The sequence below is a fragment of the Stegostoma tigrinum genome, chromosome 42 (genome assembly GCF_030684315.1).
Source record: "Stegostoma tigrinum isolate sSteTig4 chromosome 42, sSteTig4.hap1, whole genome shotgun sequence".
In the NCBI taxonomy this organism is placed as follows: domain Eukaryota; kingdom Metazoa; phylum Chordata; class Chondrichthyes; order Orectolobiformes; family Stegostomatidae; genus Stegostoma; species Stegostoma tigrinum.
This window is the reverse complement of record NC_081395.1, coordinates 6,145,990-6,172,270: the sequence shown is the minus strand read 5'-3', so window position 1 is coordinate 6,172,270 and position 26,281 is coordinate 6,145,990. Positions and strand designations below refer to the sequence as shown.

General features: G+C 48.2%; 1 protein-coding gene across 2 annotated transcripts; it reads left to right on the top strand.

The window, feature by feature from the left end:
• Window positions 1-376: 376 nt before the first annotated feature.
• LOC125449279 (adenylosuccinate synthetase isozyme 2-like) lies at window positions 377-25,089 on the top strand. 2 transcript variants are annotated; one of them, XM_059641679.1, is made up of 13 exons: window positions 377-517; window positions 2,281-2,383; window positions 7,487-7,555; window positions 9,562-9,612; window positions 12,182-12,248; window positions 12,390-12,497; window positions 13,883-13,964; window positions 14,977-15,103; window positions 19,900-20,054; window positions 20,187-20,311; window positions 21,835-21,932; window positions 22,680-22,829; window positions 23,161-25,089. In XM_059641679.1, the coding sequence occupies exons 7-13, from the start codon at window positions 13,914-13,916 to the stop codon at window positions 23,211-23,213; spliced, it is 759 nt and encodes a 252-aa protein (XP_059497662.1). In that variant the 5' UTR covers window positions 377-517; window positions 2,281-2,383; window positions 7,487-7,555; window positions 9,562-9,612; window positions 12,182-12,248; window positions 12,390-12,497; window positions 13,883-13,913; the 3' UTR covers window positions 23,214-25,089. The 2 variants fall into 2 exon arrangements, with proteins under 2 accessions (XP_059497662.1, XP_059497661.1); XM_059641678.1 differs by lacking the exon at window positions 377-517 and adding an exon at window positions 657-917.
• Window positions 25,090-26,281: the final 1,192 nt, after the last annotated feature.

The following is a 26,281-nucleotide window of genomic DNA, read 5'->3' as shown; positions in this document are numbered from 1 at the left end:
ACACCCTAACCTCTGTCTTTCTTCTACGTTTTGAGGGACGGTGCTGTCGATGGCATACCCCCTCCCGAAGGAGGGACGAGCAATCCTCTGCTCTTAGGGGGGGCATTTACAGGCTTCTGCCCCAATCCCGCGCAGGTGCGGAGGGGGAGGAGCATGCGCACTGACTCCATTCTACTCGTTCCACCCCCCCCCGTCAAACACCGCTGTGAAAAGGGGCGGGGTTTCGCCCCGGGCGGAGGGGGAAGGGCTGCGGCAGGCGCGCGAAGCATGCGCACTGACACCACTGTCCCCTCCCCACACCCAAATTCGGCCAAGGGAGGGGCGGGGTTTCCTTGCCAGGCGGGGGCGGGACGGCGCTTGCGCACTGACTCCCTTCTCACCCAGCGAATCCGCTGTGAAAAGGGAGAGGCGGGGTTTCCCGCTATGTAGAGATAGTAGGAAGAAGGGTCTAGGCCTGAAACGTCAGCCTTCCTGCTCGGGCTGCTGTGTTCATCCAGCTCTCCGCCTCGTTTTCCCGGTATGTAGTCGGGGGCGTGCGCGAAGCATGCGCACTAACTCTTCTACTTCCCGTGCGACGAGGGGTTTCCCGGCCTGGTGTGCCGCGCGGGGAGCAGCGCATGCGCAGCGCCTCGGCACCCGCTGCAAGGGGGAGGACAGAGCATGCGCACTGTCTACCCTCTTGCTCACCCCCCCACCCCACCGTCTCCCTTCGCCGGTGAATGGCGCTGATGGTCGGCGACTGTGGGTCTTTGGCGGCTCCTCCGAGCCCCAAGCGGTCCAGGGCCGCCCCGGGAGAGCGCGGAGACCCGCTCGGTAACCGGGTGACGGTGGTGCTGGGTGCCCAGTGGGGGGACGAGGGCAAGGGAAAGGTGGTTGATCTGCTGGCGCAGGACGCCGAGCTGGTTTGCCGCTGTCAGGTGAGAGGGAAGGAGCAGCCTTCATAGAGAGACATCATTCCAGTACGGCGCTCAAGAGACACTTGTCCAGACACATCAATGAGCAGGGGCTAGAATGGTACAGACCACGTGCAAGGAGATGGGATTGGATTACGAGGGCATCGTGGTCAGCACGCACATGGTGGGCCGAAGGGCCTGTTCCTGTGCTATTCTATGCTCTGTAACATACCCTAATATATGCAGAGGACGTTGTCAGGCTGTTACTTTATTTACTCTGCTTACTGCCTGTAGATGTTGCTGGACCTGCTGAGTATTCAAAGCAGTTCCCTTTTATTTTGTCATAACAAAGTGTGGGGCTGGATGGACACAGCAGGCCAAGCGGCATCTCAGGAGCACAAAGGCTGACGCTTTGGGACCAGACCCTTCATTTCCAGTGTCTGCAGTTCTTTAATATTGTCAGGTGGTCACCGGATCTGCATAATGTATGCAGAGTTATTGTGAGGTCGTTGCCTAATTTGTATAACATATGCAGAGGGTATTGTGAGGCGACCTCATTTATTAAATTTATGTAGTGGTCATTGTGAGGTAATCACTTCCTTTGCATAATATATGCAGAAGGTATTCCGGGGTCATTATGTCCTTTGCAACATCTCCAAGGCAGCAGGCCTCCCTTGTCCAATCATGGTCAATCCCGTGGACAGGCTTCTTACTGGGGATGGTGAGCAGTATGGTTTCGCTCTTCTCTCCCTCGTAGCATCCCTGTCAAAAAGAGGCCACCTCAGTACCTCTTGTGCCTGACGGTGGTCAGAGCAGCAACGTTAGCATCGGGCTGCAATGCTGCTCATGGTTGATTCTTTTGTCACTGCTAGCTCCTTCCACAAGTATTCCTGGCACCAGTAGCAGTTGCTGTCTGGAACTCCCTTACCCACCCACCCACCCACCCACCCACCCACTTTGTTTGAGCAGTGCCTGGTGCAGCAGCTCTGCAAATGCTCTTCTAACTGGGAAAGGTAGGCAGTGCCCTGTCAGTGGCAGTCAGGCTGAAGAGCTGTGACAGATCTCATTGATACCTCTTCAGTCATGTGAAAGATGTACATCTGTTGTGTCTAACTGTCCAGTGTTAAGCCTGAGGGCAGAAGGAGCAACACTCCTGTTGGTAGGTCACCCTTCAATGGGGGAAAACTTCAATCTGGCGAAGGATGAAGGAAGTGGGCACAGAGAAGGAAAAGAAGAGATTGGGAAAATTGAGTGACCTCTGTTCCTGAAGCAACATCTTCAAGAGCTACAGGAATCCTACTATAGGATTATTGAGCACATCCTATTCCCAGACGTGATGACTGTACCTATGTTTAACAATTCTTGCTTCTGCTTTCTCCCCTTTCAGGGTGGGAACAATGCAGGACACACCATTGTGGTGGATTCTGTGGAGTATAACTTCCACCTCTTGCCCAGTGGAGTGATCAACAAGAATGCCACATCCTTCATTGGTGAGTGCTCATCACTGCAGCACAATGTTTTATAAAACAGTGTGTAGGATTGAAATGCTAACAGTTTGAGGTGAGCTTTCTTGCACAAGAAAAGGGAGCCCACTCTACCATTCAGTAGGATCATTACCTCACACTATCCCCTGATATCTCTGTTATCTAGAAACCTATTGATCTCTGTCTTGAACATACTCAACATCTGAGCCTCCACTGCCCCTCTGGGGTAGAAAATTTCCACGATTTCCCACCCTGAGTGAAGAAATGCCTCCTTTCAGTCCTAAATGGCCAAGCTCTTATCCTGAGACTCAGCTGGTTCTATACCTTTTTTGTCCCTTGACATGCCTCATCACAACAAAAAAACCCCTGGGGAGAGCCTCCTTTCTGTATTTCAACAATTGGATCACCTGTCACTTTGAAACTCTGGAGAATAGAAGCCCAGTCTCAATCTCTCCTCATGGGACAGTTCTGTTGTCCCAGGGATTGGTCGGGTGAAACTCCACTGTCCTCCCTTGGTAAGACAAATGGATATCCTGACTCAGTTGGGAAGAGTTGTATTAGTTGGAAGAATTACTTTGTTACCAACTTTAGCCACAAGTAAAACAACGGAACTGTTGATATACGACCTGATAACCGAGTCACATTAATCCACAAACTGTTCCAAATGTCCATCTACCACCGAGATGGTACCACTCAGTGTTTAAAAACTACTGAGGTGATCAACTTACCTGACAAACTGCATTCAGGACAAAAGCAAATTCACCAGGTTTCATCATCAACAAAAAAAAATTATTGTAACCAGACCTATTCTGAAACAATTAGCAAAAAATGTTTTTTTTTTCACTTATGAGGCTGACTTTATACCCTTTTAAAGCACAAAGATATTCATTACAAAAAGGCAGATCAAAAAATACAGATGCCTGGATACTCATCTCTCCCTCCAAACCCCATAGTCTTCGTTTAACATATGCCACTCCCAAACTGATCATACAAAAGCACACACTGCTGTTGTGTGACTGCATTGGGGGACTGATGCTGTAGGTCTTGTGAGAAATTATTGTGGGGTTAGAGGTGGACAGTTGCATGCAAGGTCCTGTGTTAATGCCATCTGCTTTGTCACACCTTGCTGGGGGTAGCACGTTGAAGATCGAGCAATGCCACAAAGGTTAAAGATTAAGTACGTACATAGAATTGCTCAATTTGCCTTTTTTAAGACCTAGGGTGACAAAAAGCATGGACTAGGTTTCTCTATTTAACAAGAATTACCATTTATTACCACAAATTAGTCTGTAAACATTTCTAACAAAAATAGAAATTGCTGGAAAAGCTCAGCAGGTCTGGCAGCATCTGAGGAAGGGTCACTCAATCTGAAACATTAACTGTGCTTTCTGTCCACAGATGCTGCCAGACCTGCTGAGCTTTTTCAGCAATTCCTGTTTTTGTTTCTGATCTACAGCATCTGCATTCTTTTGGTTTTTATTATAAACCATCAGCATATAATGCAACAATTAAGACCGTAATCCCCTATAAACTTCACCTCATGCACGGTCTCAGACAAGCAAAAGGAAAAAAATAGTTTGTGTTTGAAGGAAAACTGGGAAGGCAGTTGACACATTCCTATTCATGGGTTGCTGAGATGATCTTTCCTGGTTAGAATGTTGCTTTTCAGTTGTCATTCTCTGGATGCTACCACTTGTTTGCAAGGGACACAGGGTGGCTGGTTTACATGTGAAAGGTCTCTGACTTATACCCTCAGCCTAGAACAGCTATCAAAGGGGAGATGATTAAAGTAGATTTTGCCTGCAGAGAACAGAGAGACTGTTCCTGTGCTGGTAGAGATCCTGTAACTTGTTGCCAACCCAAACTGTTCAGTTACGTGAGAATGGCAGGACCGTGGCTCATTGATTAGTACTGCTGCCTCACAATGTCAGGGACCCGGCTTCGATTCCACCCTCCACCCTGTGTCTGTGCGGGTTTCCTCCGAGTGCTCTGGTTTCCTCCCACAGCCTAAAGATGTGCAGGCTAGGTGGATTGGCCATACTAAATTGCCCAGAATGTTCAGGGATGTATTAAAGGGGGATGGGTCTGGGTGAGACATTCTAATGGACAGTGTGAACTTGTTGGGCCGAAGGACCTGTTTCCACACTTCGTAGGAGTTCTGTGAGAAAACCAAACTCTCAGATTTTGGCAGGCAGGAGACCTTTGTCATTGATACCTGGTCACTATTCTATAAACCCATCAACTTTATGTTACCAACCAGACCTGTGTCAGAGTACAAAACCCCTTGGCTCTGGTTCATCTGCAGCCACTTGGTTACTGATTGTTCAAACATCTATTTACAATGCTGGACAGGAGTTTCAGGTTACTTGCTTTCAAGCCTTGCTGCCATCCTTTCAAAGCAGTGGGTGTAAAACTTCTCTCTCTCTCTCATTTCAGTTACAATTGTAAAATAACAAAATAAAACAACATGGTCTTTACAGCTTTTCCTCTGGCCTGTATGCCAGCTCAAACAAACCTCCCACTTCTTCACTTAGAACTAGAATTAGATTTTATTGTCTCACGTATTCAAGTACAGGGAAACAGAAGTACAGTGAAGTGTACAGAGTTGCCATCCTCTCACCTTTATGAGGAACAAAAAACTAGAATTAACAGTAACAACCATCTCAGAAACAACCAAATCAACAATTTTAGACACAAAAAGCAGAATTAAAACAAAAACAAAAGCAGAAATACAAGAAACAGCCAAGCAGAATGGGAAACTTCTGTGTCTTAAGATAGGTCGGCCTTCATTTCCAAAGCCACGATTCGCTGCTAACTTGCTGCGACCGCTAGACCTCTGCCACCAGATGCTGGAAATCTGAAACAAACATTGAGAATGCTGGAGACACTCAGCAGGATCTGTGGAAAAAGAGAATTAGTGTTTCAAGTCTGGGATGACTCTTCAGATCTGCAATTCTGAAGAACAGTCATCCTGAACTTGAAATGTTAACTTTCCTTCTTTCTTTCTTTCTTTCTTTCTCTCTCCAGAGATGCTGCCAGACATGCTGAGTTTCTCCAGCATTCTCCATTTGCCTCCACTTTTTCGACTGGCCCCTGAAAGGCTGTGTCAAATAAGAGTCGACACAAGTTTACTCACGTGCACGCAAGGAGAAGCTCAAAAGCTCTCCATTGAGTTGCAAATAGCCATGACCTTTAAACACAAAATGTACAAATTTGTGCCCAATTCCAAACTACCTGTTGCTGGCTGAGGTGCATGTTAACATATTCCAACTTCTAGCTACATGTTTAAACTTGGCTGCTCAAGAGCTCAAACAATTTGTTTTTTTAAAAAAAAATACAAAATAAAAACCAAAAGAACTGCGGATGCTGTTAAATCAGGAACAAAAACGGAAGTTGCTGGAAAAGCTCAGCATATCCTGCAGCATCTCTGAAGAAAAATCAGGTAACGTTTAGAGTCTGGTGACCCTTCCTCAGATTTTTCTTCACAGATGCTGCCAGGTCTGATGATCTTTTTCAGCAACTTCCGTTTTTTTTTAATATTAAAAAAAAACCTTGCCACACTTAAATGGGATAAACGTATTCAAAGCTGAATATTTAGTCCCTGAAATCAGTAGAAAGTTGACATCTTTTCTCAACAATACTAAACTGTAGTTTAAATTCCTAGCTTTCTAATTATCATAAAAGGCCTGGCGTAGAATCCTGACATGTCGAAGCAGGCCATTCATTCCATCAAGTTCACGCTGACTCTCTGAGGAGCATTCCAACCAGATCCACCCTATCCCTGTAACCCAGCATTTCCCATGCCTAATCCACCTAGCCTGCACATCCTTAGATATTATGGGAAATTTAGCACGGCCAACCCACCTAATCTACACTTCTTTGGACTGTGGGAGGAAACCAGAGCATCCGGAGGAAACCCACGCGGACATGGGGAGGATGTGCAAACTGCATGCAGGCACCTGAGGGTGTAATTGAACCCAGGTCCCTGGCACACTGAGGGAGCAGTGCTAACCACTGAGCTCCGGTGCTGCCTGTGTAATATCCTGATTGGTCAGAATGTGCAAACTTGACCCCTAACCTCAGGATCTTGACTGGAGAGTGACCCCAGTCAGTGTCTTGGAGCTCTATATATTCAAGGTTTATTAGTTATAATTAGCTTTATTGTCTCATGTACTCAAGTACAGGGAAAACTGTACAAAGTCACCATTTCTGGCATCATCTTGGGTACAAAGCTTCTAGGAACAAAATCTAAGGTATAACTGGTTTTGATTTATGACCCAAAACTACTTGGAGACCCTACCTTATCTTTGGTAGTCTTAAACACTTAGTTTCACCTTATCTCAACAAATTAGAGACTCAGATTCTCCTTTTCCTTCACTGCCAGTCAGCTTATCAAAGGGAAAAGTGTTGTGTTTTTCTTTATCATTTCTTGCTATCTGAAATCTGTCCTACGTAATTGCAGACTCTCAATTCTGCAAACTGTGGGTTATTCTGCTCAAACCCTTTACCTCCTTGCTATCCCCTATATAATACTGGGCTGTTTTTGTCTTTTGTTTTAATTGATTTTATTTTGCCTTTTATTTTCCACGCAGTCTCAACAGCGTCCTTGGGGAAACGAGACTTAGATTTCACTTCCTCTGTGTGCTTTACTTGGCAGCTGCTCATCAAACTGTGCCCAGCTGTGTTCTCCAAACTCTTGCTTTCAGAAAGACATTTATCCTGATTAGGGTTTGAATTTATAAGCGGTTTCTGGTGTCTCCACATGGAGCCTGTTCCCGACTGTCTGTCTGTTTTCCAGGATCAGCCTTTCAGTACAAGGGCTGTGAAGTGTTAATATCTGGACTCTTGTTCAGATGGGTGTTTGCTCACAACGGTTTGACAGTCTGCTGCCTAGTATTAAGGATGGAGGCTGCTGGGGAAGGAGGCCAAGCTGTTCCAAGGCAGTGTTGACCAGCCAATGTTGGTGGACTGTATTGGGGTCTTGACAGCCCCAGCACCCCTGTGTAGACCTGTGCCTGTGGGATCCAAGGGATGGGAGAGGCTCGTGAGGTTTGAATGGGCCCCAGTGGTTTTGTAGGCAGCTGTTGATTGCAGTTCTTGTGTTTCCAGGCAATGGGGTGGTTATCCACATCCCAGGACTCTTCGAGGAAGCTGAGGAAAACCTCCGGAAGGGCAAAGGTGAGAGGATGCTGACTGTGAACCTGTGCAGATGGTCTGACTGTCTCTTGTTGATGTTTACAGATCCCTTTCTTTATTTTCAAATCTCTACGTACTTCCTACTCTCCCTGTCTGTGTCACCGCCACCTCCTGCCTCTTGTGCCCCTTCCTGTCTCTGTCGCCTCAAACCTCTCTCCTTTACTTCACGTTCTCACCTCTAAGATGTTCCTCAAGACTGAGCTTATTAACCCAGCGTTTGGTTGCGTCTCCTTCCTACATGCACCGTGAATCTGGGTCACGTGCTGTTTGTTAATGTTCCTGTAAAGAGTCTTTTGTAATGTTAAACGCAGTATACAAATGCAGGTTTGTGCGTTGGTTCATTTCCCTTGCTCCCTGCGCCAGTAGACTTCATTGGCTGGACTAAACCTGTGATGATTCCTGCTCCCCTGAGTGGTTACTTGCGTTCCTCGCTGAGGGAATGTAGCAACGTTTTCCCCCAATTTTGCTTCTCAGCTGCACAGATGTATTCGGTTTCTGGAACGCCGTCCAGCAAGTGGTTTTCAGATGTGTCGGCACAGTGATCTGCATTTGCAGGACCATCTGGTGCGGCTGTGCAGCTTACAGAGAACACTAATATAGGACTTGATGAGTAGGAGTCGGCCACTCAGCCCCTTGAGCCTGCTCCTCCGTTCGAAAAGATTATGGCCTAGTGGTATTGTTGCTGGACTGTTAATCCAGTGACCCAGATAACACCCTAGGGCCCAGGTTCAAATTCTGCCGTGGCAGATGTTGGAATTTGAATTCAATAAATATCTGGAATTAAGAATCTAATGATGACCGTGAATCCATTGTCGATTGTTGGAAGAACCCATCTGGTTCACTATCTTTTAGAGAAGGAAACTGCCATCCTTACTTGGTCTGAGCTACGTGTGACTCCAGACCCACAGCAATGTGGTTCACTCTTAACTGCCCTCCAGGCAATTAGGGGTGGGCAATAAATGCTGTCTAGCCAGTGATGCCCTCATCCCATGAACGAATAAAGAAAAAAAAAGTTCTAGTTCTAACGACCCCTCTCCTTACTGCCACAAAAGGAAATTTCCTGCTACTCCCACCTTGTCGAGTCTCCTCAGGAAGTTGCATTTTTCAATGAAATCATCTTGCGTTCTTCTAATCTCCAATAAACAAGGCCTGCCTGTCCTCGGAGTCCTGCTTCCTGCAAACAACTCTCTGTGCTGCTCCCAGCCTTTTAGCTCCCCGTCACCAGATGTTTGTAGTTCTTGAGAGATTCAGGAGAGTTTGGAGGAGACCATCTGTCTGAAAGGACCTGTGTTGACCCACAGTCTGGCTTCTGTCCCTGCTCTGGGACATTCCTACCAATGTATCTTTCCTCTCCCGTTCATTGCTCAGAAGTGAACATTGCTGGCTAGGCCCAGCATTTTGTTGTCCATCCTAATTGTCCCTTGGGCTGCTGGGTCTGATCTGCCACCTTGAGCACCTATGAAGCACATGATGAAGGTTCACCCACAGTGACCTTCCCAACACTTCAATCCAACCAAGTGTCTTGTTTGGCCTTTCCACAGGGCAGTTCAGAGGCAACTGTGTTGTTATGGGTCTGGAGTCACTTGTAGGCCTGAGGTACATCAGTGAACCAGGTGGTTTTTTTCTGAGAACCCAGCAGCTGGGTGGTCACCAGTTATGTCTCTCTGTTGCTCATTTTGAAGTTATGAGGAATTGCAGATCTACCTGAGTGTCTCGCTATCTGTGTGCATCTGTTTCCAATGGCTCTCCAATAATTTGTCTATATGAGCACATTCAGTAATTGTAGCCCCCCTCGCGCACTCTCTCTCTGTTTTCTGTTTTTCATCTCTCTTCCCCCTTTCCGTCTATATTTCTCCTTGCCACCTCCTCCCTTTTCCACCTCGCAGTTGATTGTGTGTGTTATTCGGGAGTCAGTCCAGAGTAGCTTGTGAGCACCGAGCTATGGAACTTGGCAGATTTTGTTATTTATCTCTCTCCCACGCACACAGGTTTGGAAGGTTGGGAATTGAGGACCGTGATCTCAGACAGAGCCCACATTGGTGAGTTCATGTTTGTTGTTTTTGAGACCCTGGTGGGTGAGGGATGGGTTGCATGTGATTGGCTTCCTCTGTGTGTACCTATCTCTCTCCAGGTTTGTGTCCTTAAGGACAGAAGGTGCTCAGTGCACTATGATATTTTCATACATGCCTTTGAGCGAAGGAACCAAGAGCAGGGCTAGGCCCCCCAAATTACTCTGCCAGTCAGTATGACCACATCTGATCTGATGACTCTACATTTCTGTCGACACCACAATAACCTTTCATCCCTCACGCTTAACACATATCTAACTCTCTCTGTCTTAAAAAAATGTTCAAGGACTCTTTGTCTCCAGCACCTTTTGAGGAATAGAGCTCTAAAAAACAGGAAGAGGGCAGTGTTGTGGAAAGTAATCAGAGACCCAAAGACACTGGTTCAAATCCCACCAGGGCAACTAGTGGAAATGATGTCCAATTAATTATTCTGGAATTGAAACTTGATCTCAAGAGATGGCGACGTGACAACCATCATCGAAGGTCATAACCCATCTGGTTCACTAATGTCAATCAGGGAAGGGAATCTGCCACACTTACTTGGCCTGGTCTATGTGGGACTCCAGACAGCAGTGATTTGCTTGATTCTGAACTGCCCTCTGAAACAGCCTGAATGAGCCACTCAGTTTGAGGGCAATTAGGGACAGGTGATACGTTGCCATTGAGACCCACATCTCTCAGAATTAATTTTTAAAACATGAATCTCAACCCTCTGGACAAGAGGGTGTCCATCCTGGCAAGACACCCCTCTTCAGGGTCTTGTAGCTATCGGTCAACTTGTCCTTCTAATGTACAAACCTAGCCAGCCCAGCCTTTCCTTACATCATCAGTCCATCATTTACAGATTTTAAAATGGTAGGTGGCTTGACCCAACACCTGGCAGATGGGGTATAGTGTGAGAAGTGAGAGCTGGTTGCAAAACCACATGCGCAGGTTTCTGGGTGTCCTGACGTGCTGATCACAAGAAATTAGTAATCAGGTACAGTTTGTAATTAGGCAAGGAATCTTGCAGTGAGTAATTCACCTCCTGATTTTCCAAAAGCCTATCCACCATCTACAAGGCTCCCCACCTGCCTGGATGAGTATAACTCCAGCAACAGCACAAGCTTGATGCCGTTCAAGACAAAGCAGCCCCACTTGGTTGGCACCACATCCACAAATCTTCACTCCCTCCACCAAGGCTCAGTAGCAGCAGTGTGCACCGTCTATTAGACGCACTGTAGAAATTCACCAAAGATCCTTGGGACTGTCCAGACTCACCAGACTGAACTTTGTGGGCAGCACGGTGGCTCAGCGGTTAGCACTGCAGCCTCACGGCGCCAGGGACCTGGGTTCGATTCCAGCCTCGGGCGACTGTCCGTGCGGAGTTTGCACATTCTCCCCGTATCTGCGTGGGTTTCCTCCGGGTGCTCCGGTTTCCTCCTGCAGTCCAAAGATGTGCAGGTTGGGTGGATCAGCTGTGCTAAATTGCCCGTAGTGTTCAGGGATGTGTGGGTTATAGCGGGATGGGTCTGGGTGGGATGCTTCAAGGGGCGGTGTGGACTTGTTGGGCCGAAGGGCCTGTTTCCACACTGAAGGGAATCTAATCTAATCTACAATCTCGAAGGACAAGGGCAGCAGATGCATAGGAACGCCAACTCCTGCAAGTTTGCCTTGAAGCCACTCATCGTCCTGACTTGGGGGCGGGGAAGTGAGGGGTTAAAGAAATCACCATTCTTTTTCACTGTCACTGGGTCAAAATCCTGGACGTCCCTCCCTAAGGGCATTGTGTGTGTATACCCACAGCATAGACTGCAGTGGTTCAGGAAGGCATGTCACTACCACCTTCTCAAGATGCAACTGAGGATATACAATAAACGCTGGCTCTACCAGCAACACCCCTCCATGAACAAAAAAAATTCCAAAGACTCGTGAATCTCTTTGTGAAACGATGTGTCTTAAATTTGACTATTTAAATGGTGCCCCCTAGGTGTAGGTTCTCCCATCAGAGGAAACATCTGCTCTAAAGTTCCTCTTAGAAGAGCTCTGATGAAGAGTTATCTAGACTCGAAACGTTAACTTGCTCTCTCCACAGATGCTGCCTGACCCGCTGTGATTTCCAGCATGTTTTGTTTTCAGTACAGATTTCAGCATCTGCAGTAATGTGCTCCTACTCTCTACTCTTTGTACTCAATTCCCCTCTTAAAAGACCATAAAATTCAATGAGCTTTCCTAATTACTTCTGTCCCTGAATCCTCACCTTTTGTGATTCATGCACCGGGACTTTTCGCTTCCTCACCATCTCCCTCCGTTTACATTATATCGTTTGGTTTTACCCTTCCTGCCAAATGGACAATTTCACCTTCGCCCCCCCCCCCCCCCGCCCCCCCGCCAAACTTTGCCAAGTCCTTTCAAAACCTCATTCTTCTGAACGAGATTGCTTCTGCTAAGCACCAGAAAGCATAGAACCCGGCACAGACCTGATGTGCCGAATGGCCCGACTCTGTGCTGTGTAGTTCCTGGTAGTAAGTGTACTTGACTGTTCTCTTCTTGTTTCCAGTGTTTGATTTCCATCAGGCAGTGGACGGTGTGCAGGAGCAGCAACGTCAGGAGCTGGCTGGGAAAAAGTGAGTGCGGCAGATACCTTGACTGGGGCTAAGACTGGAGGGAAGTGGGCAGTGTTTTTACAAGGTGACTGGCCCATCCTTGGCCTGTTCTAATCCCTCCCTCTCTTTCTTTTCACTCTATTGCCTTCCCATTCCCGTCAGCCTGGGGACCACTAGGAAAGGCATTGGGCCAGTGTACGCATCGAAAGCCTCTCGCACCAGCCTCCGTATCTGTGACTTGGTGTCGGACTTTGAGGAGTTCTCGAAGCGGTAAGGGTTTAGAAAGGAGTCGGGCTGCTTGCTTACCGTCTTGTAGCAGAGATTGCAAACAGGGTAAATGTCCCCTTTTCTTAAAAGAAAAATCACACTGCTGTCGTTAACTGAGTTCCTCCTTCTTCTCACAGAAGTAGAAAACCAAAACCTGTGTCTGAACTGGTGCAAGCAAAATAGGAGTGGGCCACTCAGCCCTTTGAGCTCGTTCCCCATTCACTAATATCAGTGTTGAGCTGACTGTCGGCTCAAATCTGCATTCTCGCCCGTTCTTGTTAATTTGCCTCGCTCTTATGCCTTTAAAAATATTCAGTGGCTCATCTCCCATCTTGGGTGGCAATGTCTTGGTTTTTATATTCTATATTGAACACACATTCCCATCTGAGTCAACAATGTTCTTTAGGGAAGGACATTTTCTGTCTTTGCCTGATCTGGCCCAGCATGTGACTCCAGGCCCCCAGCAACGTGATTGACTCTTAATGGTCCAAGTGAGACACTCCATTCAGGGACGGTTAGGGGCGGGCATCGAAAGCTGGCTTCACGAGTGACGCTCGTACCCTGTGAAAGAGGTGAAGAGAAAGTATGAAAATTCCAATAAGGCTTGCACCGGATGAAGAGGAAGTCCTTAGCAATCTGTTCCAGGCCTCCAGCAACGATGTGAATCTTCCCCTGCCCCGGGAATGGATTGAAGCAAGTATCCCGCCACTCCGGCCTGGCACTGAGAGGTAGCCTCTTGTATTGAGACATGGTTAAGCTGGAAGAGAGTCCTGTCAGGGCCCTGAGGCCGGTGATCCTGTTTATTTCTACCCCCAATTCCTTTCACAATCCACATTCCGCCCACTAACACACTCCTCCCTCCCTCCGCCAGCTCATAGGCACTCACACCCGTGGTGTCTGGAAGAGTTGTTACCTCTGTTTAGTTGGGTGTGGAAGGTCCTTTAGCAACGTTCTATGAGGACCTTTAGGATTGTTTGCTATTTCAAATATGTTATATCATTATAAAGTATTAAAACCTCATTAATGTCTCCCTGTCTTTCTCCTGCCTCACCTTCTCTATTCATTTCTCCCCTCCCCCATCTTTCCCATTTCATCTTCCTCCTCCCTCTTCCTCTCCCTCAACCTCCCATTTCCTCTCCTTCCATCCCCTCCATCCCTCCCTCCCTCTGTCCATCCCTTCCACCCCCCCCTCATTCCCTTGTCTCACGCTCTTTCTCCCTCCCTTGCCATTTCTATCCTCCTTCCCTCCCTGCCTACTCCGTTTTCCTCTCTTCCTTTCTTTTTCTCTCTCTCTCTCTATTCCACCTCCACCCCAACTTCCCTCCTGTCTCTTTCTGTCTCTCACCCTATTCTATCCCCTGCATTCCCCTTGTTTCTCTTCACTATAGATTCAGAGGGCTGGCCCATCACTATAAAAGCATGTACCCAATGCTACACATCGATATTGAAGGAGAGTTGAACAAACTGAAGGTAACTTGAGTGTAGCTTGTACTTGAGTTTCAAGGATTGGGCTTCGCTCCTTGAGTGTCCTTGGACATTCTGGAGCTGTTTTTCAGAAACTGTTCTTCTTTCCTTGTTTTCTGTCAAGTGTAGAGTGGCCTGGGGCCTCCAGATAGCTGTCATCACAGCCCTCACCCCCATTTTGGCATTCAGGCAGTTGAGTGGATACTGCTCCTGGTCTCAGGATAGAGAAGACCCTGGATATTGTTGGAATGGAGAGTTTGAGATATTAAATCAGTAGGGGCAAATATGTCCTCATTTTTACAGTCTGGAATTTAGGAAGTTGACAGATGACCTCGTGAGGGACATTGATGAGCTGAATGATAAGGGTCTTCCCCCTCGGGTGGGGGAATTCAAGACCAGGGAACATATTTTTAAGGTGAGAGGAAAAAGATTTAGAAAGGATGTGAAGGGCGACTTTTTTTTTGTTTTAAACAGTGGGTTCGTGTGTGGAATGACCTGCCAGAGGAAGTGATAGATTCAGGTAATGTTACAATATTTAAGTCCAATTAAGTTCATGAATAGGAAAGGTTGGGAATCTCACAGGCAGGAGGGACTAGTTTAGTTTGGGATTATGGTTGGCATGGATTAGTTGCACTGAAGGGTCTGTTTTGACGTGGTATGATTCTTTGATCTGATCAAAGTGTTTGAAATATTAAAATGATTCGATGGCTTAGGGCTACAGCATATCTTCTGGGTTTAGCGGAGTGGGGGGGTGGGGTTGGGGGTGTGTAGTGGTGTGGGAGAAGAGAGAACTGAGAATGGAGTGGTTGGAGGTGGGTATAACGTAATAATTTGAAAAGTGGAGCTGAATGTTTTGGCAGACAGCTGATGAATGGACGTGTTTCAGGAACACGTGGAATTCTCTCCGTTGCCAAAATGCAGTGGATGATGTGGGAGGTGAGAGTGCCGAGTAACAGATCAGGTAGGATAAGGGAGGTTCGGGTTGTTTACTTACTATGTGTCCCCAATTCCTCTGCAGGAATACTCTGAGCGAATCCGTCCCCTGGTGAAGGATGGGGTTTATTTCATGTACAATGCCCTCCATGGACCGCCAAAGAAGATCCTCGTAGAGGGTGCAAACGCCACGCTCCTGGACATTGATTTTGGTAAGAAGCCAAAACATGAACACTGCCCTCCAATCACACCACATGTCTGCAGTAAACTCGCACAAGCTGAGCTGCATTTAACGCTTCCTGTTCTGAGGAGGGCAAAGCTGTGTGACTCCCCTACCTGTACACCAATCCGACTGTCTGCCATGAGCCACAGTTCCTCGCAGTGCTGTCTCTCACCTCAAGTTGTCATCCTTCCCTCAGGACTTGCCCGAGATTGTTTTTGGTTTCTCCAAAATCAAATCATCTTTGGACTGTAATAAATCTGACAAAGGTTCGCCAGTAATTTCAACATTCCTATATTTTAGAAATTCTGATTTCAAAGCCCAATAATTATAGTTTTCTACTAATCTATGGAGATCATAAATGAACTCTTTGATTCAGCATCTGAAAAATTCAATTAAATAGTTTCTTGTTAAGAATTGAAGTCATTGTCAGTTAAAGGAACTGCTAAAAGTGTGTGGAACTTAAGTATTGGTACCTTCTTTTATGCCTTGATGTGCTAGAATGTGATAAGATGTAGGAAGTATTGGATATAATAGAGTGTGTCCTTGGTAGGCTTGTGATTTAGTGCCTAAACTTGGGAAGCAATTCTGTATCTTCGGATCTATACTTTCCAAGATGTCCAGGATGTTTTGTTTGATCCTGATGTTAAATCACACAGAAAATATTACTTCTGTTTCTTCCTAATGTCTTTATTGATGATTCTCTCTTTTAAAGTGTTTTCATTCTGCAGTGTCTCAATGCTGCTTCTCAATTTCTCTTTTAATCTTGCAGTATATCAATGTTGCTTTAATCTCTTTCTAAATAGGTACTTAAAACAGCACTAATCCAATGCAATAGTATTTTCCTTGTCTTTGAAAGCTTTTAAACTATTCAGTATAGCACCACAGGTTTATCCAATTTACTGAACACTTTTAATTTCAGGCAAATTGGATTACACAGCCTAATACATGATAGCCATTACATTGCATAATTTGCCAAAATAAAGCCTGTTCCCTTAACAAACCGTGGTTTAAACTATGGCTGTCCTGCTCTTAATGTAGTCTCATGATACTTCCTGTATCCTTTTGTTAGACTCTATATGCTCAGGGCTTTTAAATTGCCGTTTTGTTGTCTTAATTCTGGATCTGTGATCTTACTGGTGCTGTGACTTCAGTTTAAGTTAGTGTTTTGGACTTGATTTACCCTCTATAGCTGTGTGTAATGGTGTCTTCTTGCTGTGGCAGCAACGCTGGTGAGCGTCAAGGATCCCTTTTGAAATTTTGGCCTTGTCAGCCCATTTTGTGGCAATAGTTTAGTGGTGTTATCACTAGACTGTTAATCCAGAGACCCAGGTAATGTTCTGGGGACCTGGGTTTGAATCCCGCCAGGGCAGATGATGGAATTTGAATTCAATAAAAAAGAAAATCTGGAGTTAAGAGTCTAATGATGACAGTGAATCCATTGTCAATCATTGGAAAAACCCATCTGGTTCACTGATGTCCTTTAGGGAAGGAAACTGCCATCCTTACCCAGTCTGGCTACATGTGACTGCAGAACCACAGCAGCGTGGTTGACTCTGAACTGCCCTCTGGGCAACTAGGGATGGTCAATAAATACTGAGCGTAGATGATGATGCCCTCATCCCGTTAATTAACAGATTTAAAAACAATTGGAGATCTCCCCCTTGCCCAATAGTGAGTTCTAACTTTATCCACTAAGCACTGACATCTGTTTGTTTCCTAGTTGATCCTTTAACATATTCTCACTTCCTGACTGAATCTGTAACTGCCAGCTATGACTGACCTTTTTACTTCAAGCTTGCTCCTGCACTTCCTTTGCTGGGTCTGAGTTAAAAGGCTAAAGTCCACTTCCTCCATTGTGGATCATACCATGCATCTGTCTGTAGGCTGTTTGAGAACTTTAAGTCTGTCTGAGACTTGTAAATGTTCACTCCTGCTCCTGAGTACACTGGAATTCTCTGCTGTTGAGCTATTTGGAAACCATTTTGTTTCTATCTGGGATTAAGTAGCAAAGTTACACTGCTGTTAGCACGTGATTTGTGCTGTGATGCCAACCACTGTTAGCTTTTGTTTTGTTCCTACCCAATGAGTCTTCCAAGAGAAGAAACTTCTGCAGTTTGTTGTGTAGTAGCAATCAGCAACAAGCTGTGTGAGCAGGATAAGTGCTTGCTAAGACTGAGGGTACAGGTCCTGACCCTACAAGATTGATTAGGCCACAGATGGAATAGTGTGCAGTCCTGGTCGTCCCACTGTCGGAATGATAGCACTGGAGAGGATGTGGAGGAGATTCACCAGGATGTTGCCTGGGATGAAAAGGTTGAGACTGGACAGGCTGGGTTTGTTTTCTTTGGAGCAGGGGAGGCTGCGGGAGGTGGGTGGAGGTGGAAGCAGGATTGATACAAAATAATGAGCGACGTAGACAGGGTAGATCTTGAGATCCTTTTTCCAATGCCTAAGATCAGAGGGGATAAGTTTAAGGTGGGGAGTAAGTGGTTTAGAGGAGATCTGAGGGTGGTAGAAATATGCAGTGTGCTGAGGGTGATGGAAGTCGCTACTTTTGCAACATTTAAGAAGCTTCTGGATGAGCACTTAAAATCCAGGGCATAGTAGGCTGTGGAATGAGTACAGGTGAATGGGATTAGAGTAATTTGGCCTTTATTGGTTTGCATAGGCATGGTGGGAGAAAGGGCCTGTTTCTGTGCAGGATCACCGACTCTAAGATCTGAATCTGTTTGTCCTTATCTCCACCCAAGTCCTTGTGATGTCATCAGTTTTGAGTGGAGCTGAATGCAGTTCCCAAACATTAACCCTTCCAAAACCATTACCTTCTACAACTCACATCGCATCATTTTCCCTGAGGACATGGTTATGGACACAGCCAATTCCTGCAGCATCCCGACAGTGATGGCCTCCATCCCCTACACCCCCCCCTCTATCTCTCTCACCCCCCCCCTCTATCTCTCTCACCCCCCCCCTCTATCTCTCTCACCCCCCCCCTCTATCTCTCTCACCCCCCCCTCTATCTCTCTCACCCCCCCCTCTATCTCTCTCACCCCCCCCCTCTATCTCTCTCACCCCCCCCCTCTATCTCTCTCACCCCCCCCCTCTATCTCTCTCACCCCCCCCCTCTATCTCTCTCACCCCCCCCCTCTATCTCTCTCACCCCCCCCTCTATCTCTCTCACCCCCCCCTCTATCTCTCTCACCCCCCCCCTCTATCTCTCTCACCCCCCCCCTCTATCTCTCTCACCCCCCCCCCTATCTCTCTCACCCCCCCACTCTATCTCTCTCACCCCCCCCCTCTATCTCTCTCACCCCCCCCCTCTATCTCTCTCACCCCCCCCCTCTATCTCTCTCACCCCCCCCCTCTATCTCTCTCACCCCCCCCCCTCTATCTCTCTCACCCCCCCCCCTCTATCTCTCTCACCCCCCCCTCTATCTCTCTCACCCCCCCCTCTATCTCTCTCACCCCCCCCTCTATCTCTCTCACCCCCCCCTCTATCTCTCTCACCCCCCCCTCTATCTCTCTCACCCCCCCCTCTATCTCTCTCACCCCCCCTCTATCTCTCTCACCCCCCCTCTATCTCTCTCACCCCCCCCTCTATCTCTCTCACCCCCCCCTCTATCTCTCTCACCCCCCCCTCTATCTCTCTCACCCCCCCCTCTATCTCTCTCACCCCCCCCCTCTATCTCTCTCTCCCCCCCCTCTATCTCTCTCACCCCCCCCTCTATCTCTCTCACCCCCCCCTCTATCTCTCTCACCCCCCCCTCTATCTCTCTCACCCCCCCCTCTATCTCTCTCTCCCCCCCCCTCTATCTCTCTCACCCCCCCCCTATCTCTCTCACCCCCCCCTCTATCTCTCTCACCCCCCCCTCTATCTCTCTCACCCCCCCCCTCTATCTCTCTCACCCCCCCCTCTATCTCTCTCACCCCCCCCTCTATCTCTCTCACCCCCCCCTCTATCTCTCTCACCCCCCCCCTCTATCTCTCTCACCCCCCCCCTCTATCTCTCTCACCCCCCCCTCTATCTCTCTCACCCCCCCCTCTATCTCTCTCACCCCCCCCTCTATCTCTCTCACCCCCCCCTCTATCTCTCTCACCCCCCCTCTATCTCTCTCACCCCCCCTCTATCTCTCTCACCCCCCCTCTATCTCTCTCACCCCCCCCTCTATCTCTCTCACCCCCCCCTCTATCTCTCTCACCCCCCCCCTATCTCTCTCACCCCCCCCTCTATCTCTCTCACCCCCCCCTCTATCTCTCTCACCCCCCCCTCTATCTCTCTCACCCCCCCCTCTACCTCTCTCACCCCCCCCTCTACCTCTCTCACCCCCCCCCCTCTACCTCTCTCACCCCCCCCCATCTACCTCTCTCACCCCCCCCCATCTACCTCTCTCACCCCCCCCCATCTACCTCTCTCACCCCCCCCCATCTACCTCTCTCACCCCCCCCCATCTACCTCTCTCACCCCCCCCATCTACCTCTCTCACCCCCCCCATCTACCTCTGTCAACTCCCCCCCCCCCCCCCCCATCTACCTCTGTCACCCCGTCCCTGTCTGTGTCAGCCGCTACACTCCCTCCAGCTGGATCGCCACGCCATCCATGGCTTAACCATTTGCACTCTCTTCTTGTGTAGTCTAAATTGTTGTTCTCTCTTACTGAAGTCGGTTTTCTTCCAGTTCAGTCCTGACGAGTGAGAGAGATAATCGCCTTGACCTGACGTCTTTGTTTTCAAAAGGTTTTCTAAGTTGGGTGTGACCAAGCCATGATTTATCGGTATTGTGTTGCAGGTACCTATCCTTTTGTGACCTCTTCGAACTGCACAGTGGGTGGGGTGTGCACCGGACTGGGGATTCCCCCTCACAACATTGGCGAGGTTTACGGTGTCGTGAAAGCTTATACCACTAGGGTGGGAGTAGGTGCCTTTCCCACAGAGCAGAATGACGTGAGTACCCTCTGTCCTCTGGTCACTCCTGGCTGGTTTGTGTCTGACTGACAGGGGGCAGGGTAGGGGTGATCCAGCTTACCCCAGGTTTCCTTGCTCCCTCACTGGTGCCTCCTGCTGTGTTTCCCCCAGGAGCTGGGTGAGCTGTTGCAGCAACGGGGCCATGAGTTTGGAGTCACCACGGGCAGGAGGAGGCGATGTGGCTGGCTGGATCTGATGCTGGTGAAATACGCTCACATGATTAACAGCTTCACTGCGTGAGTACTCAGCAGGCACCAGGGACGTCCGTGTCACACTAACGGAGTGGTTGCATTCGGTTCGGTTCCTGGGTGTCTCCCCCCCCCCCATTGGACCTGTCTGTTTTGTGTCCTCTTCTCCCTCCCTCCCTCCCTCCCTCCCTCCCTCCCTCCCTCCCTCCCTCCCTCCCTCCCTCCCTCCCTCCCTCCCTCCCTCCCAGCACTGGTCTCTTCTTAGGTTGCACCTTCTGTATCTCTGTCACCTCCTCCGGCCCCGACAACCCCTTCCTATCTCTGTCACTTGCCCTGGCCCCTACAGCCCCTCCCTTATCTGTGTCACTTTCTCTGGCTCCTACACCCCTTTCCCCATATCTGTCACCCCCTCCGGTCCATACACCCCCTCCCTATCTTTGTAACTGCGCAATAAGTACTTGTTTGGCTCATGTCCCACAAGTGAATGAACTAAAAAAGAACTCCAGCCTGTACACCCCTCCCTGTCTCTGTCACCTCCTCCAACTGCCTGCATCCCTCCCTGTCTCTGTCACCTCCTCCAAATGTCTGCATCCCTCCCTGTCTCTGTCACCTCCTCCAAATGCCTGCATCCCTCCCTGTCTCTGTCACCTCCTCCAAATGCCTGCATCCCTCCCTGTCTCTGTCACCTCCTCCAAATGCGTGCATCCCTCCCTGTCTCTGTCACCTCCTCCAAATGCCTGCATCCCTCCCTGTCTCTGTCACCTCCTCCAAATGCCTGCATCCCTCCCTGTCTCTGTCACCTCCTCCAAATGCGTGCATCCCTCCCTGTCTCTGTCACCTCCTCCAAATGCCTGCATCCCTCCCTGTCTCTGTCACCTCCTCCAAATGCCTGCATCCCTCCCTGTCTCTGTCACCTCCTCCAAATGCCTGCATCCCTCCCTGTCTCTGTCACCTCCTCCAAATGCCTGCATCCCTCCCTGTCTCTGTCACCTCCTCCAAATGCCTGCATCCCTCCCTGTCTCTGTCACCTCCTCCAAATGCGTGCATCCCTCCCTGTCTCTGTCACCTCCTCCAAATGCCTGCATCCCTCCCTGTCTCTGTCACCTCCTCCAAATGCCTGCATCCCTCCCTGTCTCTGTCACCACCTCCAAATGCCTGCATCCCTCCCTGTCTCTGTCACCTCCTCCAACTGCCTGCATCCCTCCCTGTCTCTGTCACCTCCTCCAAATGCCTGCATCCCTCCCTGTCTCTGTCACCTCCTCCAACTGCCTGCATCCCTCCCTGTCTCTGTCACCTCCTCCATTCCCCCTCGGAAAACTAGTACTCCTAATTGCAGCTTCTTGAGCATTTCTGAACTGTGGAATTCCCTCTGAATACCTCTCACTTCCTTCCTTTAAAATGCTCCTTTTCATTTGGTCACATGTTCCCAATATCTCCTGCTGAGGCTTGGAGTGAGGTAGTTCTTCACCTGCCTTTGAACGCCTTTGTGATCGTTTCCTAACTTGAAGATGCCTAAATGAGTATAAATGTGGTTTGAGGTGGGGTGACGTGCTGCTTATTCTCCATCTCAGGCTGGCTCTCACTAAACTCGATATACTCGACACTTTCGAAGAGATCAAGGTCGGTGTTGGATACAAATTGGATGGAAAAACCATCCCTTACTTCCCAGGTTGGTCACTGCCACTCCAGTAGTGGTAACTAAACATACATCCGGGAATGTACCTAACTGATTTGGGAACTATATTCAATTTGAAAACTAACTGAAGTCTGTTGGCTCTCTCCGGAGGAGAAAAGCTTTCTGTCATCGGGTGTGGCTTTCAATGGGGGTGAGGAATGTGGTGAATGTCTGGGGGAGTGGGTGACGGATGTGTGTGTTGGTGAAGGGTGATGTATGAAGGTCTGAGTGGGATATGTGGTGTGTGTTTTGGGGAGGGGCAGTGTGTGTGTATCTGAGAGGGAGGGGTGTGGTCTGTTTTTGGGAGTTATTGTGTGTGTGTCTGTGAGGGGGTGGTATGTGGCATGTTTGCGTGGTCTGTGCGTGCAGTGGGTCTGGTTTGACCTGTGATAGACAATAGGTGCTGGAGTAGGCCATTCGGCCCTTGATCAGCCACCATCAGTATCCTGTTCCTGCCTTACCCCATAACCCTTGATTCCACTATCTTTAAGAGCTCTATCCATCTCTTCCTTGAAAGTATCCAGAGAGTTGGCCTTCACTGCCCTCTGGGGCAGAGCATTCCATATATCCACCACTCTCTGGGTGAAGAAGTGTTTCCTCAACTCTGTTCTAAATGGCCTACCCCTTATTTTTAAACTGTGTCCTCTGGTTCTGGACTGATGTCCGTGAGACTGTTCTTTGTAGGCGGAAACCATGAGCTGGCCTCTCCCTGACCTTCAGTCTTATTTTCTCTCCCTGCAGCCAACCAGGAGATGCTGCACAAAGTGCAGGTTGAGTACGTGACACTGGCTGGGTGGAAGAGGAGCACGGAGGGGGCCCGGACTTTCAGTGAGCTGCCTGAGAACGCCAGGAGTTACGTGCACTTCATCGAGGAGCATGTCGGGGTGCCAAGTGAGTTTGGGAGTGGGCTGGTGATAATTTTTCTCGTTCCCCCAACATTCGATTACCCACTTGGAGCCTGAGCTATACTAACCTGTTTGGAGTGGGACAAGGAGCACTTGAAACTGGCATTGTCTCTAGTTCCAGCAGGTTGAGGGTGGGAGGAAGTTTGGGGACATGGACCGAACTTTATTCCCTTGTGTTTGAAGTGATTGGTTGAGTTACTGGGCAGGGGCTCACTCTCCATTTGTTTTCAGTCGGAGGTCAGAAGAGAATTCTGCGCGTGTTTAGCCCAAACCACCCCCCGCCCTTTCACCCTCTGTCCTCTTTTCTCCCCTGACAGTTAAATGGATTGGAATCGGTCAGGCCCGGGAATCCATGATTCAGCTCTTCTGAGGATAAATGCGACCCAGAGTGGGAGAGAGAAAGAGACAGGACATCAACCTGGCCCACTCCTCACTGGCTGACACTCGCCCTCCTGCAGGCTTTCCTGCCCCATCACTGACCGCAACATGTTTTCCCCATCTTGAGCTGATGCTGGGCTCTCCCTGAGCACCCTACAGTATTGCTGTCTGCCAAATTCCTCAAAGTCGACGTTTTGAGAGTTGGCTGCTTTGCAATCCCGGGTCTGGTCCAGAGGAGAGTGAGACCCTTACATCTGTATTTTCGTTCTTGCATTTTTAAATTCAATCATTGACGCAAGTGTTATCTGCAAAAATCTATCAGTCCCCCCGTCTCTGGTCAATCTTGGCCTTTTTATTTTAATTAAAACATTAATTCATAGGTTTGTTTATGGAGGTGATTAACTAGACAGCATTTATTGCCCATCCCTAATTGCCCAGTGGGCAGTTAACAGTGGGTCTGGAGTCACCGGTAGACCAAACCAGGTAAGGATGAGTTTCCAACCCTCCAGGGCATTAGTGAACCAGATGGTGTTTTTTTTTTCCAGCAATCAACAATGCATTCATAATCATTAGATTTTAACTCCAGATTTTTACTGAATTCAAATCCCGCCATCTGCAATGGTGGGATTTGAATCCAGGTCCCCAGAACATTATCCGAGTCTCTGAAACCGCGAGGCCAACGCCGCCCCATTGCAGTGTGTGCAGGCACGGCTGTGGGCCTCAGTGCCACCAGGAGAAAGTAACTGAGTGGTAATTGGGGTGTCCTGATAAGTAAACAGATTTTCTTTTACACCCCGACAAAGTCGGTGAAGATTCATTTTGCCTCTACCCAGTTCCTAAGGCTGGTGGCTCTCGTGTTGAGCGCCAGCGCTGACCCCAGAGGTCAATGCCAGCCATTTCTTGTGGCCCCTTCAACCCCAGCCCAGAGAGAAAACTCTTCTCACCCACCCTTGACACTTGTGTAGGTGAAGGAGCTCCCAGGCTGTAAGTGTGAATAGAGTGCCAACTGTACCTGCTGTAATGTGGGCTGGGTTAACTGCCCTCTGGGAGGGCAAATACACATGAATAGGCTCTATGAATGGCATGAAAGTGAATACTTGCTTTGAAAGCATTATTAAAAGACTTTGCTGACATCTGTCACCACTGTGTAATGAGCAATAAAGAATGGTATTATTATCCCAATCCTTGATTATTAGCCGAATTGTAAAGGGCTCCTTCAACCAAAAGTATTTGGAATCCACTGTTTCACCCGACCATTCTGAGAGGTCAGGTCATGGCAGCCTGAAGCCAAAATCCACCTCCACGTCTCCCTGTTTAGAATCCGCCCCCCACCATCCCCTTAGTCACTAGACCTAGTGGGAACTGAACCAATGTGTCTCAGGCTCCTTTGATTTGGTGCCGTCAACAGGCTGCATTTATGTAGCGCCTCAGGTGTGGTGAAACATCCCAGAGGGGACCTGAGTACCTGACAAACCTGGTGCTGAGCCACGTCATTGGGTAGGAGCAGGCAGTGGAGAGCTGGGTCAAAGAGTAGGGTTTAAGGGGCATTTTGGAGAGAGGGGTGTTCTTCACGAGGTTGCTTAAGCTCCATGGGTTTGTAATTGCCAAAATGAGAGAAGTGAAATCAGAGGTGTGTATGTGAATATGTTTAAAGCAGCATATTCTCTGAAATTGTCATTTTATATTATGGAATGTTATTTTCCAAGAAACTGAATGAGGGCTAAATGTTTTGGTGTTAAGACAGTTCCATGGGTGAGTGAGACTGTCATGAGGATGGTTTGTATTGTACAAATGTCTGTTTATGACTCTCCTCTAACTTTTATCTATGCACTTGGATGTAATAAAATACTTGATGCTTCCATTTTAAATTCCTCTGTGGCTCTTTATTAATCAGACACACTCAGGCCAACCAGTGATATTAGGGGATCACCAACAGCCCATTGGGCTGGCTGTTTCAGATCCAGTAGGTCAGAGGTTTTGATTTCAATTGATGGGTGGAAGGATGACATTGTGGTGGTGGATCTATTTGATTTCCTCTGAAAGAGAAAGGATGTAGGAATTATTGGAGCTGGTGTGGGTCATTAAACCCTGCTGTACCTCATGGACCACTTCACCAGCGCACTCTCGCTAAAACAAAAAGACCCTCAACCCCTCCAAACAGAAATCTAACTCAGCCTTGAGTACATTCAATGAGCCAGCCACAGTCCACACACTTGCCTTTGACCCCAGAAGAAATTCCTCATTTTCGTTTTAGCCTTGATTGATGTCCCTGGTTCTGGTTTCTCCTACGAAGGGGACCATTCTTTCAGCATTGACCCTACCAGGTTCTTTCAGGATCTGAAGAAGGGTCACTGGACTAGAAATGTTCACTCTTTCTCTCCGCAGATGCTGCTGGACCTGCTCAGTTTCTCCAGCAATTTGGTTTTGTTTTGATTTCCAGTATCCAGAGAGCTTGGTTTTTTTTTCCTTCAGGATCTCGTTTGTTTCACTAAGATCACCCTCTCATTTTTCTAAATTCCAATGCATGCAGGCCTGACCAAACTCTTCTCATAAACCCTTCATCGATGGTAGCAGTCGAAACAGCATCCTCTGAACTGCTTTTAACACAACTTTTAGGGTTTTTAAAAAATCAACCTGACACCTTTTCTGGAGCAGGTGGGAACTTGAATCTTGGCCTTCTAGTGTTACAGATAGGGGCACTCCAACAGCACTTAAGAGCATTATATAAATAAAAGTCTTTTCAAGTAAGGAAACTAGTGTACAATACGTCAGATTCAGTATTCCTGAGGCTCTGTAAAATCTCCCTACCACAATGTTTCATTCACCTGCAATAAATAACGTTCCATTTGCCTTCCTCATCACTTGCTGCATCTGTATATTAACATTTTTGTGATTAATGCAACATAACACTTGTACCACCCCCCACCCCCCCCACCGCCGTTACTGCCGAGCTCAGCAGTGTTTGGGAAGTGTAGTTAGTACCTGGTGTGTGACTGGTGTCACCCTGCAGGCTGGAGCCTTTGATTTATTCAGCCTCGTGCACCAGGAGCTGGAGTTGTG

Excerpts from the sequence above, each read along its gene's own strand:
- LOC125449279 (XM_059641678.1), top strand. The coding sequence starts at position 720 with ATGGCGCTGATGGTCGGCGACTGTGGGTCTTTGGCGGCTCCTCCGAGC. Across the intron at positions 9,613-12,181 it reads CTCAGACAGAGCCCACATTG|TGTTTGATTTCCATCAGGCA; the intron begins GTGAGTTCATGT and ends TCTTGTTTCCAG. Across the intron at positions 22,830-23,160 it reads GGAGCATGTCGGGGTGCCAA|TTAAATGGATTGGAATCGGT; the intron begins GTGAGTTTGGGA and ends CTCCCCTGACAG.